Below are 15,741 nucleotides of genomic sequence, written 5' to 3'. Positions count from 1 at the left end.
CACAGAGAAAGGATTAGGGAAATAAGAAGTTAAAGTGGTCAAAACTTACAGTTTTGGAAGTGATAAAGCTGAGCAAGGAAGATGAGTACTTGTTGAAGTTAGACAGCTGATTTTCTTGACATTTATCTGCAGAAATCTACTAACAAAAGCCAGGTATGCACCCGGCATAGTGGTGCATGTCTTTAATCCCAAAATTTAGGAGACCTGTCCAAAACAAACAAAAACAAACAAACCCACAAAACAAACAAACTTACAGTAAGAAATCTACAACCAAAAGCCAGTTAAGGGATTCAGGGTGTTTCTAACTTCAATAACTCTCATTCATTCGTATGTCAAATACTTACTGGGCACAGAACTTGGCTAGTTGCATTATGAAGGGGATAACATTTGTGTGTTTTTATCAGTGGTCTATTCATCTGAAGGGGATTTGAATGTAATTTAACTTACATTTGAGTAAGAGCCATGTAAGATACAAAATAATTGGAAACATACATACACACACACACACACACACACACACACACACACACACACCAATTTGTTTCAAAGTTGAGAGTTTAAGGCATACTGGGATGTGGTTGGGTAGATAGCAGGCGTTTGATTCTAGGATCTTAAGAGAGTCCTTGCATATAACCCATCATCATTCCTGCATGTGTAAGCCACGCTACACGCACCAACAAAATGATGGATGGAGTGATCTCCATTGAGTTTTGTTTTTTTTTAATCTTCTGATAAGATTGACTTTTGGTTCCACTAACAGAACTGATTTATAGAAACAAAAGGTACATATGCATGCTGCATATTAGAATAATAATGTCTTTTTATATGAATGGTCACCGGCATATACACATCTGTGGTTAACTCATTAAGGGTGGGCAGATTGCCCCGTCCGTCACATCAAAGGAAAACAGGGTGGAAGCAAATCTTTCTGACTTGATGCTATTGCCAAGTTTCAAATCCAAGCATCACTATTCCACCTGTGCCAATGTGAGAGTGATTTATCCTTTCTGCACTTGTTTTCTTATCTAGAAAATGAGTAAAATCACTGTATCTCCCTGTGCAAATACATATATGAAGTGTTTTCAACAATACCCGGGTAACCCTCCCCTTCCAATACATGTTGTACTTACTATTCATTAATTCTGCAATGCTATAGTTAATAACGTCTCTCCAGCTGGATGCTCAAGACAGAGTGTGGGCAAAGTCCTGGCGAGAACTGTGATTTCAACTCTCAACCTTGCCCAAAGCCTTGTTTCCAGAGAGGACTGGGATGGGGGTGGGGCGGATATTGGAGAGGAAGTGGGATGGGGAGAAACAGTGGCTGTCTCCTCACTGGACCTCCCAATGAGTGAATGACTTTCTTCTTATGCCCTCGTCATTTATATTTTGGTTATAGAAGGGAATGGGGAGATGGGAAGAAATGTCACCGGGAATGTAACCAAGTGGGAGAAACTCAGGACAGACCTGTGTGTGCACCAGCACTGGATGGGTGGGACTTCTCGGGCGAGTTCCGTGTCCTGGCCAACCTGCAACATTCCTACCTGAAGAGTAGCTAATCGCAGCTCCTGCTCATGGGGGCCATGGGGACTGCACAAGAGAATGAAGTACCAGTTGGAATGGTTCAGTCTAAAGTGATGCACGCTTTCTCTTCCTAGTTGGAATGGTTCAGTCTAAAGTGATACATGCTTTCTCTTCCTAGTCCACCCTACCCCCAAGCTCCTCCTATGATCTGTTTGCTTTCCTTCTGTTTCCATGGTTGCCTACTGAGATAATCAACATTCAGGGGTGATAATTAATCATAACCATTCAAAATACTGTTAGCACTTTTCATTAACGTTAAGACTTTTAGGAAGGTATATAAGTAATTGCTAATTTAGAGTCCTTTATTTTATCTTTTCAGCATGCACCTCCAAGTGCTTTCTGCAACATAGCTACTGAGAAATGGACTGAAAACATTATTATACTGGACCGTAGTGACTGTAGGAAAAAATAACAGGACAAGAGCTACTGTTATCCCAATCCCATAATGTATGTCTTCGTTCAGTATTTTATTTTACATTTAATTTACATTCAGAAGAAATTAAAAGATCAGTTAAATAAAACAGGCAGAGCATCTAATATTGGCCTCATAATTGGCCATGAAGCTGTTTTTCCTATGTATTAAAAATACAGTCACAGTGATGCAAGAAATAAAGATTGTGGTGAAATATTAACCAGCGCCCCGCCCCCCACTTCTATCATTCTCAAGTGCTAAGATCAAGGCTACAGATTCTCTTACCCGAATTTCCTACTCACACACCTCCACTACCCACTTCTTATAGCCCTGCTCAAAGGACAAGAAGTGGAGAGAGGTTATCTACTGGGTGACTCAACTAACTTTGAGAAAAAGCTGGCGCCGGACAACAAACAGCACTTTTAGTTGGGACAAGCGGGCACACTTGAGATGTTGACAGAGTATTAAGAAAACAGATCAAAATTTACGACGTCACTGGCGATGCTCCGGATATTTTTTTGGCTTCTTAGCCAGCGCCTTTACTGCTCCTTTTGCTTTGGAGTCCAGTCTGTGTGTGGATGCAGGACTCAACTGCTATGCATTCAGCCCAGGCTCCTCAGGCTGCAGGGGCGCTGCTTTTGTAATGTAAATGCCAGGCACAAAGTGTCTCTTTGATAATGTGCAGTCAGAAGACAAAAAAAGCATTCACTGAAACAGTAAAACTAATTCATAAAGCCGAAAGACAATAGGGAAGCATTATGGATTTTTTTTAAGGGAAAAAAGTATCCTAGATCAATGTAATTGTCACAGTGTAAGCTATTCATAGTCAGTGCATAAGGGGAAAATGACTGCAGTTTTATTTAAAGTGAGAGAAATTCTTATAGGCAAAAAAATTAGGTTAACCAGATATAGTTCTATTTGGCTACAAAATTTATGTTCACCTTCTTCGATCTCAAACACATAGCTGGTTATTTTAATTTAGACCCCCTAGTTCCTTAGCAGCAAAAAGGGAAAACTCCGAAGTTTGAAGAGAATGCAGAGGCTTAATGGTTAAAAGCCATATGGTAGTTCCCCCCTGTTCTTAAAAGGGAGTATCTCTCTATCACATACCAGAGTTTAGCTCAAGGTCAACTTATATTAATGCATTAAACTTAGCTGTGGAGGAGGCACAAGGCTGGAGGAAAAAGGATAAAAGAAGTTCTGAAATTGTTCTTGCAACATATTCAGCCCGGCCACAGAACATTGCCTTGATAAGGCTGATATTGGACAGTTGCCATAATTCCTCGGGTTAGATCAGCCCCTCTAGTGCCCATTCCCATACCTTTTAAAGCACAGCGTGTAACATTTGGCTTGAAAATTGCTTCTACCTCTATTGCTTTGTTAGAGCTGTTTGGCAGTTTCCGTAGAGAGGCAACTTCTGTGTCACAAGAAATTACTAATCTAAGGCTTGAGAAGGGGCAGTGGAGCCTTCTATTATCTCATGGGAGAGCTCTCTGGACAGGATTATTTTCAAATCTTCGGCCGCCATTACAATGTGCTGTTTGAGTGGGCAAGGAGGCGAGGGAGGGGACGTTATTGAAACTTGGTCACCAGGGCAAATAAGATAAAGTTCATCACTGTCTTGGCATCCATGTTTGCAGCCCGGGGTGGACGTTTGGATGAAAGGAGCCCATTTGGTCCAGGATGTCGTTACGATATAAGGCTGGACGTTTTCCATCTGTGTGGACTGTGGAATGTCTGTCTCTTCCCATTGAGGCTCCACAGAAAAGGCTGCTTGATTGTTTAAATAAATAAATTCCCTTCCAAGGTATTGTAAACTCGTAAATACCAGATAACCACCATCACTATGGGAGGTTCTCCCATGCCAACCTCAATACATAAAAGTAGAATTGTGCTGAGATAAATGTTCTTTAGAGAGTTGCCATTTTCATTCTGTCATCTTCTATTCCTTGTGGCTAGTAAAAATGACAGCCCAGACTAAACTTTAATACAAGCTATTTTTAGGCTTTTTTTTTTGGTCATATATTCTTCATTACAGTTATACAGGACACGTGCACTGGGGGTCATTTTGTGCTTTGATAAAGCTGTAAGACGGTCTCTCTATATCAGGTCATCATTAGAAGTCATTCTGTGTATCTAGAAACACATGAAGAGTGGCAAATTGCTTGGAAGTCAGGCTGCTGATTATGGAAATGATGATGGTCATTTTGTGAGTTTTTTTTTCTCCATTGCTGGGGTTCCATTCTTCTCAAGTGACCGATTTCCCCTTTGAGTCCAGCATCTCTGCTCTCCCCAGTGAAAACAGACTGATGTGTGTGTGTGTGTGTGTGTGTGTGTGTGTGTGTGTGTGTGTGTGTGTGTGTGGTGTGTGCAGGCTGAATGCAGGAAGGGAGGGTCAGATTTGCCCGTACATAATCACTGTTTTATGGCTTTCACTCAGTCCTGAGGTGTTAATGCAGATCAAATGAGAAGCACTCCAGACAGAACCCTTGCAGCTACCACACCGCCTCGCTCTCCCTTTGCAATCGTTAATTCTTAGTGTAGGATCTAGAGGTAATTTCGTTTGCTCTCTTAATGCTTTGCAGGTCTCCCAGTGGCCCTTGCATATCCTTTCTCAAATTCCCATCTTGATCAATTGTTTGCAAATAATTAAGCTTTTAAGAGATAATGGCGCAAGGCTAATGTACACAGCGAAAGCAAGGTGTCCCCCACTGTCTGTTGGACGGTGGTCAAATTTACTTTGATATCCCAGAGTGATTAAGTTGATTGGTATATCAGGCCAGTGCAGTAAGTCTTTCCTTCACAAGAACCCACTGATCTTTCGTCAACCAGTGTCCTTGTCATTTAGATGCAATAAAGGATAGGCACTAAGGGAAATGCCAAAAAGAAACATGAGTCTTTCTTTGTGATGGTTTGGAATGGATTTTCCCCTTTCTCCCTAAACTGGCACCTTCCCGGGATCCTTGCTCTCTTGCAGAATGGCATCTGCCTTTGCCTATTGAAAGTCACCTCCCCTGTGTGAACTCAGCAAGTCTGAGTGGTTTCACGGAAGTTTCACCTGTGGCACATGGGCGTTGTTTGTTTGTTTGTTGTTTTGGTCAGGCCATTTTTTTTTATGTCTACGAAGACATAACTCATACTATCTACAAACAGCCTAAGTAATCAAGATTCAGAGGATTTGAGATATTTAAACTACTGAGGTTTATATTTAGAAGCCTACTTTTCTGTGAATTTTTGGCTGAGTGGGTATGAGCTACACAAAGTCATAGTTTTCATGTGGTTTTGGCAATTACAGATTACTATAAAAAGAAAAAAAGAAAGCAAGAGTTTGTGGGACACCAAGGCCAAGAACCATGAAGAGAAAGAAAAACATATGGCTTCTCTACCATAGACAAGGAATTTTCTGGTATCCCAGTGTATACAGGGTCCTGGGTGCCATTCCCTAGAATATTCAACTTAGTCAATATACATATATATATATATATATATATATATTATGCCTTATGCTTGGCATACATATCTCTTATTAATAATGTCCAAATTATTGTGACAGTTAACTTTATCCAGGCTCATTCATATCTACATAAAAAATACATCCCAAAGAGCTGAAAATTGCTTAATGGAGACAGAGTGCTGGGTCTCTATAGCTTGGGGCAGCCTAGCAATTATGCTGCATGAAATTAGACACAGTTTGTTCCAATTACTTAAAATCAGATCACATGAAAAGTGACAGAGGAGAAGGAAAAAAAAACCCCAGACCTTTCTCATTTTGTGATATTTAAATTATGAAATCAGAAACTCCATGATGTGAAGAAACAACTGATGTTGACTGTGGAATTTGGAGGGCTGCCTTGCAGCTCTGTGGAGCTGTAATGATTCAGGTAATTTTAATGATCCAAGGAGAATTTTTCTGACACCATTTGCATAAATAAAATGTGGATTCCATTTGTCTTATAAGAATGTATGTAAAGCTTGCTCACAAACAAGCATGCAAAAATACTCTTGAAAAACACAGGACAAGGAAATTGCTGTGACAATTCTCAATTTTCAAAGTAGCTAAAGATGAATGGCACAAATACTAATTTTTCCATCTAGTTCTGGTCCTGGCATTAAGACAGCCAACAAGACAAGGCAAAAGATGCTGTAACTCAGTTATACTGAAGAGCGAGGGTTGACATAGTTATTAACTCTATTGAAAAATAATTGAAAGACGCTTTCCTAGGACCTTGAAAACTATAAGTAAATAGTATTGCAAAAAATGTTGTAGACCAGAATGCCCATTCGTACACACTCATAACTTTATATCCAAATAGTATAAACAACTGGGTATTAAAAATGGAGTGTTTGGGGCCTATTAGATGGTAAGGGCTCCTAATGACATGAGTTCAATCTCTGGGTCACACTGGGTATAAAGAGAGAACCAATTCTGCAAGTTGTTCTCTGACCTCTACATGCATGTAGTGGTATGCATACGCACACACACGCATGCACACGCATGTACACATGTGCATGCGTACACACACAAAAATGAAGGCAATAATTCTTTTATATAAAGAAAACTGCTCATTTCAAAATCTAGTTTGTAATTCTTATTGGGCACTGCCATTTAGAGCTGCTAGCAGGAGAAACCTTTAACTTCAGTGGATCCTAGGATGCAAAGTAACAAAATTGAGGGTTATAAAAGTTGTGCATGTTCAAGGCCTTATAATTAGTAAGTGCAGCATAATTTATATGCTCTAATAGAGTCATTTATATTATATACAATTTTTCAACTAGTATAGACACAGAGCTACTATATATAAAATTCTAATCCAGTGTTCTGTTTGTCAGAAAAGAGATTCATTTGATGAGAATTGCGTGGCATTCTTTTATACAATAGGAATTATGTCTTAAACGTAGGGTATTGGGTGGTGTTTAGGTCTGTACTGGTCCTGATACCAGGTTTTATGTTGTGTGTGGTCTTAGCTCATTATGGCTTGAATGCATGAGTCAACACCACTTTTAGGATTGAAGCAAAGACAATGCTGGTGCAGATGCCTCCACTTTCTGGGGGCTTTGAAAGACACTTTATTGTCTCTTTTGGTGTTGCTTCTGAATAGATAGTATCTGCGTACGGTACCTCAGTTATACTTACTCTTTTTGCTCACACCACAGTTGCTTATTTCCCATTACATTCTTATCTAGACTTTAAGGATGATGAACACTGAAGCAATGAATTTCAAACTGGTACCTGGGTGAGAAGATCCCCCAACAAGGAAACAGAGACTTAGAAAAAGGGTTTCAGAGAATGATGCTTGCTATCAGGGAGTGAGGGAAAGGTTGGTGTGAGAGGAGCTGTGTACGGGTGGTGTGGTGGTGTGTGATTGTGTCTGTGTGTGCATGTCATCTGTCTGTGTGTGTGTCTGTGTGCAAGTGAGTACCTGACCTTGGTCTGAACCCTGACAGTGACACCGAGAAGTGTATGGGGCGGGGGGGGGGGACCTCGGAATGTTGAAAAAGCAGAAATGGGAACAGAAATGAAGTGTGAAGTCAATGGCTCTGGAAGGGCGGGGCTGATGGCTGGCTCTGCAAGTTAGGTAAGCAGTGCGAAAGGGTTCTGAAGCCAGGCTCTGGAAGAGACGGAGAAACTATCGCTATTGGCTGTCCTTTCTGCTGGCTGACCCTCTCACCTGCAAAACAAGAGGATGGTGGTTCCATTCATGTTACTTGGAGGGATCTAATGGGATTAATGACCATCCTATCTGCAATATACCTGAAGCTCTTTAGAGAAAGGCACTATATTCTGCGAGAGCCAAACCTCATTCTAATTGTGTATTTATTGATTAAGTGGCAATCAAAGACAATGCTTATGGGAAAAATCACTATCTCCCCACTCTCCACAAGCATACCCCACGTGGATAGACCTAGGACATATTTAAAGTTACATGTAAAAGCATTGATGTGGTCATTAACGATTTCTTAAGCATCTGACCAGACATTATTAATGAGATTAAAAGCTATGTTAATCGTCATCCGATAGACCAGAATTTAGTTTCCATGGCACACGCAGTTCAATTGAGTCTTGAGGGGACCTTCTCTCATTCCTAATGGGACTAAGCACAGAGGACTGGCTGTCAGGCCAACTTCAGCTGGGGAGGATTTATAGGGCAGCAACCTTTCAAGCTGGCCAATGTCTTCACAGGTGGAAACCACACCCACAGCGCTCTCCTGCACTTTAGAAACATGTTTCAACTTAGATGCACTTGACCACTGAGCAGAAAATGTTTCTACAAACAAATTTCAGTAGACTTCCAAACTCATCTCATTACTTAATTATGCAATTGATACCCTTTGTATTCTCTTCCTCATGGCGAACAGACTGGGCTAGTTCTCAGGAGGTGACATACAGCCTTTGACTTTTTATTGTCCTTTACACAGAAGCCTAGCTTAAGTTGACTTTTAGATGTGGAAACAAGCTGTATTATCTGCTTTTATTACCACTGTGACCACAAAACAAAAGAAAAATGAAAAAAAAAGAAAGAAAGAAAAACAGCAACAACATTAACAAAGCATGCCAAAAGCAAATCATGGAAAGGGATTGTCCTGGCTCAGGTTTTGAGGGACTCAGTCCATCATGGAGAGACAGGAAGGTGCCTAAAGGAAGGCACAGCAGGGGATCCCAGGACTGGTACTCCACACACTTTCACAACTCCAGAGGCAAGAAGCAGAGGCAGTCATGTGCTGACACTCGGCGACTTTCTCTTTCCCCCTTTTGTTTGGTGTAGGACCATCGCCCACAGAACTGTGAGGTCCACAGTTAAGACTGGGTTTCCCTGAGCTAATCCTCTCTGGAAACCCCCTCACCCATGCAGAGGTGCGCCACATAAATGATCCTGAAGCTTGTCAAACTGACAGTGAAGATGACACCCGTTTTGGTTGAGTGTTGCTTGCTGGTGCTTTGCTCAAAAGTTGAAACAAGAGTGGCCTAAATGAAGTATAGCTAGATTAGTTTAAATATTTTAATCCAGCACTATGCAGGAGGGAGAGCATTACACTTAAATACTGGGCACCTCAGCTGAGAGTATATTAAGTCAGATGGGTAATTTTGAAGATACACACACACACACACACACACACACACACGGAGAAAGAGAAAGAAAGAGAGAACTCAACGATAACAGTCCAATAAAACACAGTGAAGATCATCCTAAACTTTCTAGCCTTGCAACAAATAAACTTGTTAAAGGGTAAACTTAGTATCAAGGTTCTGCAAGTATCCTAAATAGATATTTCTACACTTCACTAATCTTTGTAATTGGCTTGTCTCTTGCTGCCATTAATTAGATGATGAAGTATTCCATTAATAGGAGTGACACACCTCAGCATTTTTACCTTTAATTATAGACTTCACTAGACACTCAGGTTATTGACCAAATGGGATAAACATTGCCTGCTGTCCATATAACCCTCTTTTTTTTTTTTTATTTCTTTCAGCACCCTTACCCTTCTGAAGAACAGAAAAAGCAGTTGGCACAAGACACAGGACTCACCATCCTTCAAGTGAACAATTGGTGAGTAATTTGGCTGGCGTTTCTTCGCAGCCTGTTCCCCCCTCTGGCAACCTGCAGTCAATGGATTGCATGCAGAAGCCACACCCAGTAGCTGCTGCTCTCCCTGGTGACTTGCTGATCCAAAGGTGGAAACCGACCTGACCACTGTGGGAAGGCTTCCTAATGTGGGACATGGAGTGTGTTGCCTTCCACCTCCTCAATGAGTCAACAGGTTTCATGCACAGGATGAGTGTGTTCTGGGGACCACTCACTCTAACTCTGAAATCATATCACGTTCTTTAGCTTTTTCTCTTTAGGATAACTGATAGAGTTGGTATCCTATTACTTTCTATGAAAGAAGAAAAATCTACCCTTGCTCCATAGCTGTTTTAAATTCTCTGAGGAACTAATTTACTAAATAAGTGTTCCTTAAAGTTATCTGTTAGAAGACAGCCTCCGGGTTCTCTTCACACTCAGACGCTGGAGGGGGAGAAAAATTGTTTTCTTCTAAGAAGGACTTTACAACCCGATGTAGCGGAGGGCTGTTCAATGCTTTTTCTAAGTAAAATGTCGATTCTTGATCCGGTGTAAAGCTGAGGTTCTGCCCTGAGTACTGACCAATAATATTCTAAGTGTCCAGCAACATGGCACCAAGGGTCTGAGAAAGCATGGTTTATGCCATTTGTGACTGTGCAGAAGCCATGTTCAGATCATCACCCAGGCCTACTGTTGTATTTGAAGAGTATTGAAACCTGAGCTCCTCTAAAACCAAGAATATCCAATTAATCATCTTAATATTTTCAGATCAGTGTTTATAGTGGAGAAATCTTATCTTCTTTGAGGTAAAATCCAGAAAAGTCTCAAAGTCGGCTTGGAGAAAGGAGAAAACTGAGAATGACAGTTTGTAGGCATAGGTATTTCTTTCTCTGTTCAATAGGTGTCAAAGATTAATATTACAGACTCTCTGATTACATAGCTTAATCCATTTTGTTGAATAAATTTGTTCTTGATGTCCATTGTACTGACATTAACAGACCCTTCACTGTTAGAGAGTGAGCCCTGAGCCTCTGGGAGATGTCTCTGATATATTAAACCCCATTACAGAAAATGTAATTTCTGTCAATATAATCCCATGTATTCTCCAACTTAGTGTTTTAGAGATAACAAGCTACTTATGCTATATTTGCCTTTGGAGGATTAATTTACAAAGTGCACTATCTGCAGGACACAGACAGACTAGCATGAGCTTCGCTTGTCAGGGTTATCAGTTTCTATGACCTTACCACAGCCTTTGGAGATCAATTTTTTGCAGCCCTCTTAGTGGCTAGGGAACCCACAGAAGTCATACTGTATCTCAATGTGTTAAGTTCTGCGGCTTTGGAGGCTTTGCTGTTTGCCTGATCTGCTATTGCCTTGAAATCTTCAAAACTATCAACATTGCCCATTTGAAGCTGGTTTTTCAGAGGTACTAAGTGATCCCATAAGGGAGACAGTGAGATTTTTGTGTGCACCTACAATCATCTTTTTAGGCTTAAAGCGATGGGGAGACAGTCATAATGCACTGGAAGTTGCTGAAGTGTGGCATCTCCTTGAGAAATATTCTTTGGCGAAGGTAAAGGAGTGGCAGGCTGAGTTCAAGTTAAGGAGCGCTAAGGAGCGGGCTGGCTATCGTACCTGCCATCTCTCCTCATCCTCAATGTTGCTAACAAACTCTTCGTAAACATAGTTACCAGGATGAGTTCAACATGCTCTCGAGTGTAAAGCCCATCTGATGGGACATTTCCTGTGAATGCAGGGGCACCAGGGCTCTCCTGTGGTGCCAGGAGATGTCCCTGGATTCTCCCCACAAGGTCTCCCAGAGACCTGTAGGTCTTCATCAGCCATTGGGCACAGCCTTATGCCTTCACCTTGGTCATTAGAGGAGTGAAAAGCAAGACCAGGAATTAGAAGGCTATGAAGCAGTTCTCAAGTTACGTGCAGACTTAAGGCTGAAGCTCAATTTTGCAGATAGGGAACTTCCAAATCACTTTTACTATTTGATATGGGACAGAGTGTGTGGCGCTCTCCTTTTTCCTTGTCCTTCCTGAGTGTAGAGATGGCTCTTCCCTGCACCTCGACTGCTTCTCACTTGTCAATTGCTCTGGCCTCGTTAACAGTTTCCTGGAGAGATGGTCTCTAAAGTAATCTAAAATATCCGAGATGGGTAGTTTTCTTGAAGTGTGGTAAGAAACGGCATTTGCGTGTCTTATTCAAGTTTCAAAATGGTTTCCAAACCTTCTCTTTTTAAGAAGCTGGGCATAGACAGGTGTAGCGGTGCACCCCTTTAATCCCAAAACTCAGGAGGCAGAGGAAGGAAGATCTCTGAGACCGAGGCTAACCTGGCCTACAGAGTGAGTTCTGGGACAGCCAGGGCTACACAGAGAAACCTTGTCTCAAAACACCAAACCAAACTAAAGAAAGAAACAAAACAAACATACCAAAAAAAGGTTGGGAACATATGTGTGTGTGTGTGTGTGTGTGTGTGTGTGTGTGTGTGTGTATGTGTATATATATACACACATATCTTTAGACTTTAGGTAGGAAATAGCATGCAAATAATGATAGTACCTTTTAAAACCTAAAAGTGCCAAAGACTCTTAAACCATGGCCTGTTTGATGACTGAAAGGCAGAGAAAGTAGAGTGTGTTTTCCTTTTACTTTCCTGTAATAAAAACGCACGGAGCTTTTTGAACGCCTGAACGTAAACGCTTTCATTACATAAAACAACAGCCCATGAAGTTACTTTCATCTAGAACTCCTAATATTTTTTTTTTTAAAGAAAAAGACCATTAATGTCTTAAGACTTCCTCTTCACTTCATTTAGTTTCAACTTAGAAAAAAAATTCCGTCCCTCTTCTTGGATTTCTTAAAACTTGTTAACACACATGTAAATTTTTGTATATGCTATGAGTCACAGCTGAAGATGTTTCATGGAACGCTGAAGGGCAGGTTGGGTGTAGATCAGTCATAATTATTGGCAGCAACATCGAAATGCACAATATGTTAAGTAAAAGCTATAAACTCATCTCTGGCTGCTAGCTTGTCAGAGGAACCTTAGCTGGTGTGGCTATAGAGAGGCGCCACCTAGAAAATGAGACAGAGACTTTGGGGCACTGTTCCTTCCCAGCACCACGAAACCCATTTTAAATATTTTCATTGACATAAAGGATATATTACACGTTAGGTGGCTGAGACTAAAATAGACAGGGCAATGGGGAAGTGGAAGAGCCGCACTGTTAAACAATGAGGCAGATTGGATGAAGAGAAAACAGAGATAAAAATGTCATTGCAAATACTCATTCTCCTGGTCAGGATGAAAATAAGAGAGTAGGAATCTTAATACAACTGGCGCTAGGGCCCTAGGATGGAGTGGGATATCCTTCACGCGAGAGACTGTAGACGAGGTCTATGCCAACGTATAGACTTGTTGAGATCTGAATCAATTATTCAAATAATCCAGAATATTAAAAATAGTTTCCATACATGATTTGATGTAACGAGGTGTTGCCTGACTTTTCCAGGTCAAGTGCTGTGACTGACTGCCTAGATACTTCCACGCTGTGAGAAATTTAGACTCAAAGTGTGGTCAAGTGTGAGATTCAGCCTGCACCCTATGCTTGTGTCTCCTTCCTCTTCCCTCCTCCATTGTTTAATCTCGTTGGGAAATGGTAAAGTCAGCATTTGGAAACTTTCCATCTCTGTTTATTGTTTTTAGTGTTGTGATAAATACTTCTGAGAATTCTGAAGCAGGCAGAAATATTGTGACTTTTTAGGCGGAGCTTTAAAATGTCATTTCAGAGTCAGGTGGTGGTGGTGCACGTCTTTAATGAGTCAGAGGCAGGTGGATCTCTGTGGCTTCTTGGCTAGCTTGGTCTACAGAGTGAGTTCCAGGACAGCCAGGATTCCCCATCCCTTCCCGCCTCCAAAAAATTACTTCGGTATTCAAGTCTTTTATCAAATATTTTTTACTTATTGTTTGAGAATTTCATAAGTGTACGCTATGTGTTTTTATTTACCCCCGACTCCCTCCCTTCTAGGCAGATGTTTAAAGAAAACATACACATACATTAACAAACACATACATGAATATACACATATATCCATAGGCTCAAAACCAATATTGCTTCTTTTTTATCTTTAGCAGACCAGCTTTTATACATTGAAAGTGTGAGTGGAGGGTGGTCAAATAAAAACTCATCGATACATTTTCAGGCCATGCTGTGGCAAAACTGATGCTTATGTTGTATTTGCTGGAAATCCCAGACACGCCTTGTCCCAGCAGAGGTCTGGCCCAGATTCATGGAGTAAATGCTCTAGTTTCCTGGCTTATGGCTTTTCATACACATCCTCTCCTAGAAAGGCTCGATGTTAAATGACTATCTCCCTGTGTTCTAAGAAGGTAGCACAGGTTTTTGGTGAAAAAAATATATAGCATATATGAAATCTGGCATGTGTGTAGGGAGAAAACCCTGTCTGTCAATTGGGTGTGTAGAGTTCTAGGCAGCACCCTGGTGTCTGATAGGATATTACAACCAGTGCCCTTCATAGATTTTAAATTTGGAATCCATACTGGGTCTCCCCAAGCCCTTCATCTATCACCTTTCAAACTGCCAAGCATCCAGGCATCGTTTCCCATATGTGATCCATAGAGAGGGAGCTGGATTCTTATGCTGCAGGCAGGTAAAAATGGAAGCTCATTTTTACAAAATCCGATCTTTCCTATAATAGATTCAACAGTTAAAGGTCAAGTCTATTTCTGAATTATAGTAGTCATGGAGGAAATACCTTTATAAGTAATCAAAGATTCTCTAAATATGGAGACATGTTTAGATGTAAATGTTAAAACAGCTCATCCTTTCAGCTCCTGTGATCTCGAAATCAATAGGGGTCAGTGGGCTCCATAGAACTGTTCTGCTTCTCCTCTGATGTAATTTAATAATACATTTTACAGATGTTGTTTAAACATTAGGCACAGATTGTTTTGTCAATAAAGTTAAGCAGAGGCATGACATAAAGACAAGGGGAAAAAAAACAGATGTGAAAAGAAAAGGAAAAGAGAAACAGAACCCAACCCCATGGCAGTGTTCAGTGCGAGAGGCTCTGGGGTCATTGGTTGGCTACTCAAGTGCAAAAGTAACGTGCAGCTGTGCAGAGTCTCTCCCTGGCTGGAATTCACCAAGGGGTGCAGCCACGCCACATGCACACTGTCATTTCAGGGCACGGCTGCTTCCGCTTTCCCTTTGAGAATTGCAGAGGAACCTCCATTTAAAGTAGACTTCTTCGTAATTGAGCAATGGAGTAACAGGTGCAGACTTAAAGAGAAAGCAGAAGGAGATCGAGAAACAGACTAACTCCCCAGAACATAGCAGAGAGCGTTGTTCTTTGAGCCTCGGTTAATTGCTGGGCTTTTTGCACCTTGAGTGTCAATTCTAACAATGATACCTTTGCAGACACTTATGCTCAGGTTAGATTAGAGCAATCAGTAATACTCACCCGATAAAATACTGTCTTGTTGCTCATAAGAAAATATTGAAATCAGTCAAAAAAATGTTTAGCTTGCATATTGCCAGAGACAGGGTTGGAGAGATGCCAGACAGCTAAGCTATTATTAGGAAGGAGAGCTGAGCAAATATCTCGGAGGGCAAAGGCCCGTGAGCTTAGAAACCTCCAGGTATTGTCGTGACAGAGACTTTTAGGACTTCAACAGAGGCCCTGCTTTTGTCTGCAGATTTAAAAAATCTTCCCCAAAACAATTCTCTTTGAAAATGGCTTCTGCTCTGACTATTTGATATAGTTTGCTGAAGTTTCATATCATTGGATTTCCCAGAGCTTTTCCCCTGCTGTAGAAAGTCATATCCTTAACACTGTTGAAGATAGACACTCCTTAAGAAGGGATAGGCAGGCCGGGCGGTGGTGGCGCGTACCTTTAATCCCAGCCCTCGGGAGGCAGAGGCAGGTGAATCCCTGTGAGTTCGAGGGCAGCCTGGTCTACAAGAGCTAGTTCCAGGACAGCTAGGACTGTCACACAGGGAAACCCTGCCTCAGGGATAGGCATTGCTTCAACTTAGCGGACGGAAACTTGGACTCCTTCCTTCATGGGAATCCGAACCCTGCATCTTGGAACTACTGCTCCTCCTCCCAGACAGCAGGCAGCATCAAGATTATCAGGACAAGCCGGGC

The 15,741-nt window shown here is 41.3% G+C and overlaps 1 protein-coding gene across 2 annotated transcripts in view; it reads left to right on the top strand.

Annotated features, from left to right (window-relative positions):
• Positions 1-15,741, top strand: part of Meis1 (Meis homeobox 1) — a 141,304-nt gene that overhangs the window by 106,156 nt on the left and 19,407 nt on the right. For both annotated transcript variants that reach the window (XM_005366444.2, XM_005366445.2), the window contains exon 9: positions 9,467-9,543. In XM_005366444.2, coding sequence (XP_005366501.1) covers positions 9,467-9,543 — 77 coding nt within the window. The remainder of the gene's footprint in view (positions 1-9,466; positions 9,544-15,741) is intronic.

Source organism: Microtus ochrogaster, unplaced genomic scaffold (assembly GCF_000317375.1).
Source record: "Microtus ochrogaster isolate Prairie Vole_2 unplaced genomic scaffold, MicOch1.0 UNK9, whole genome shotgun sequence".
Lineage (NCBI taxonomy): Eukaryota > Metazoa > Chordata > Mammalia > Rodentia > Cricetidae > Microtus > Microtus ochrogaster.
Note: the sequence above shows the minus strand (reverse complement) of the source record. Positions and strands in the feature narration are given on the sequence as shown.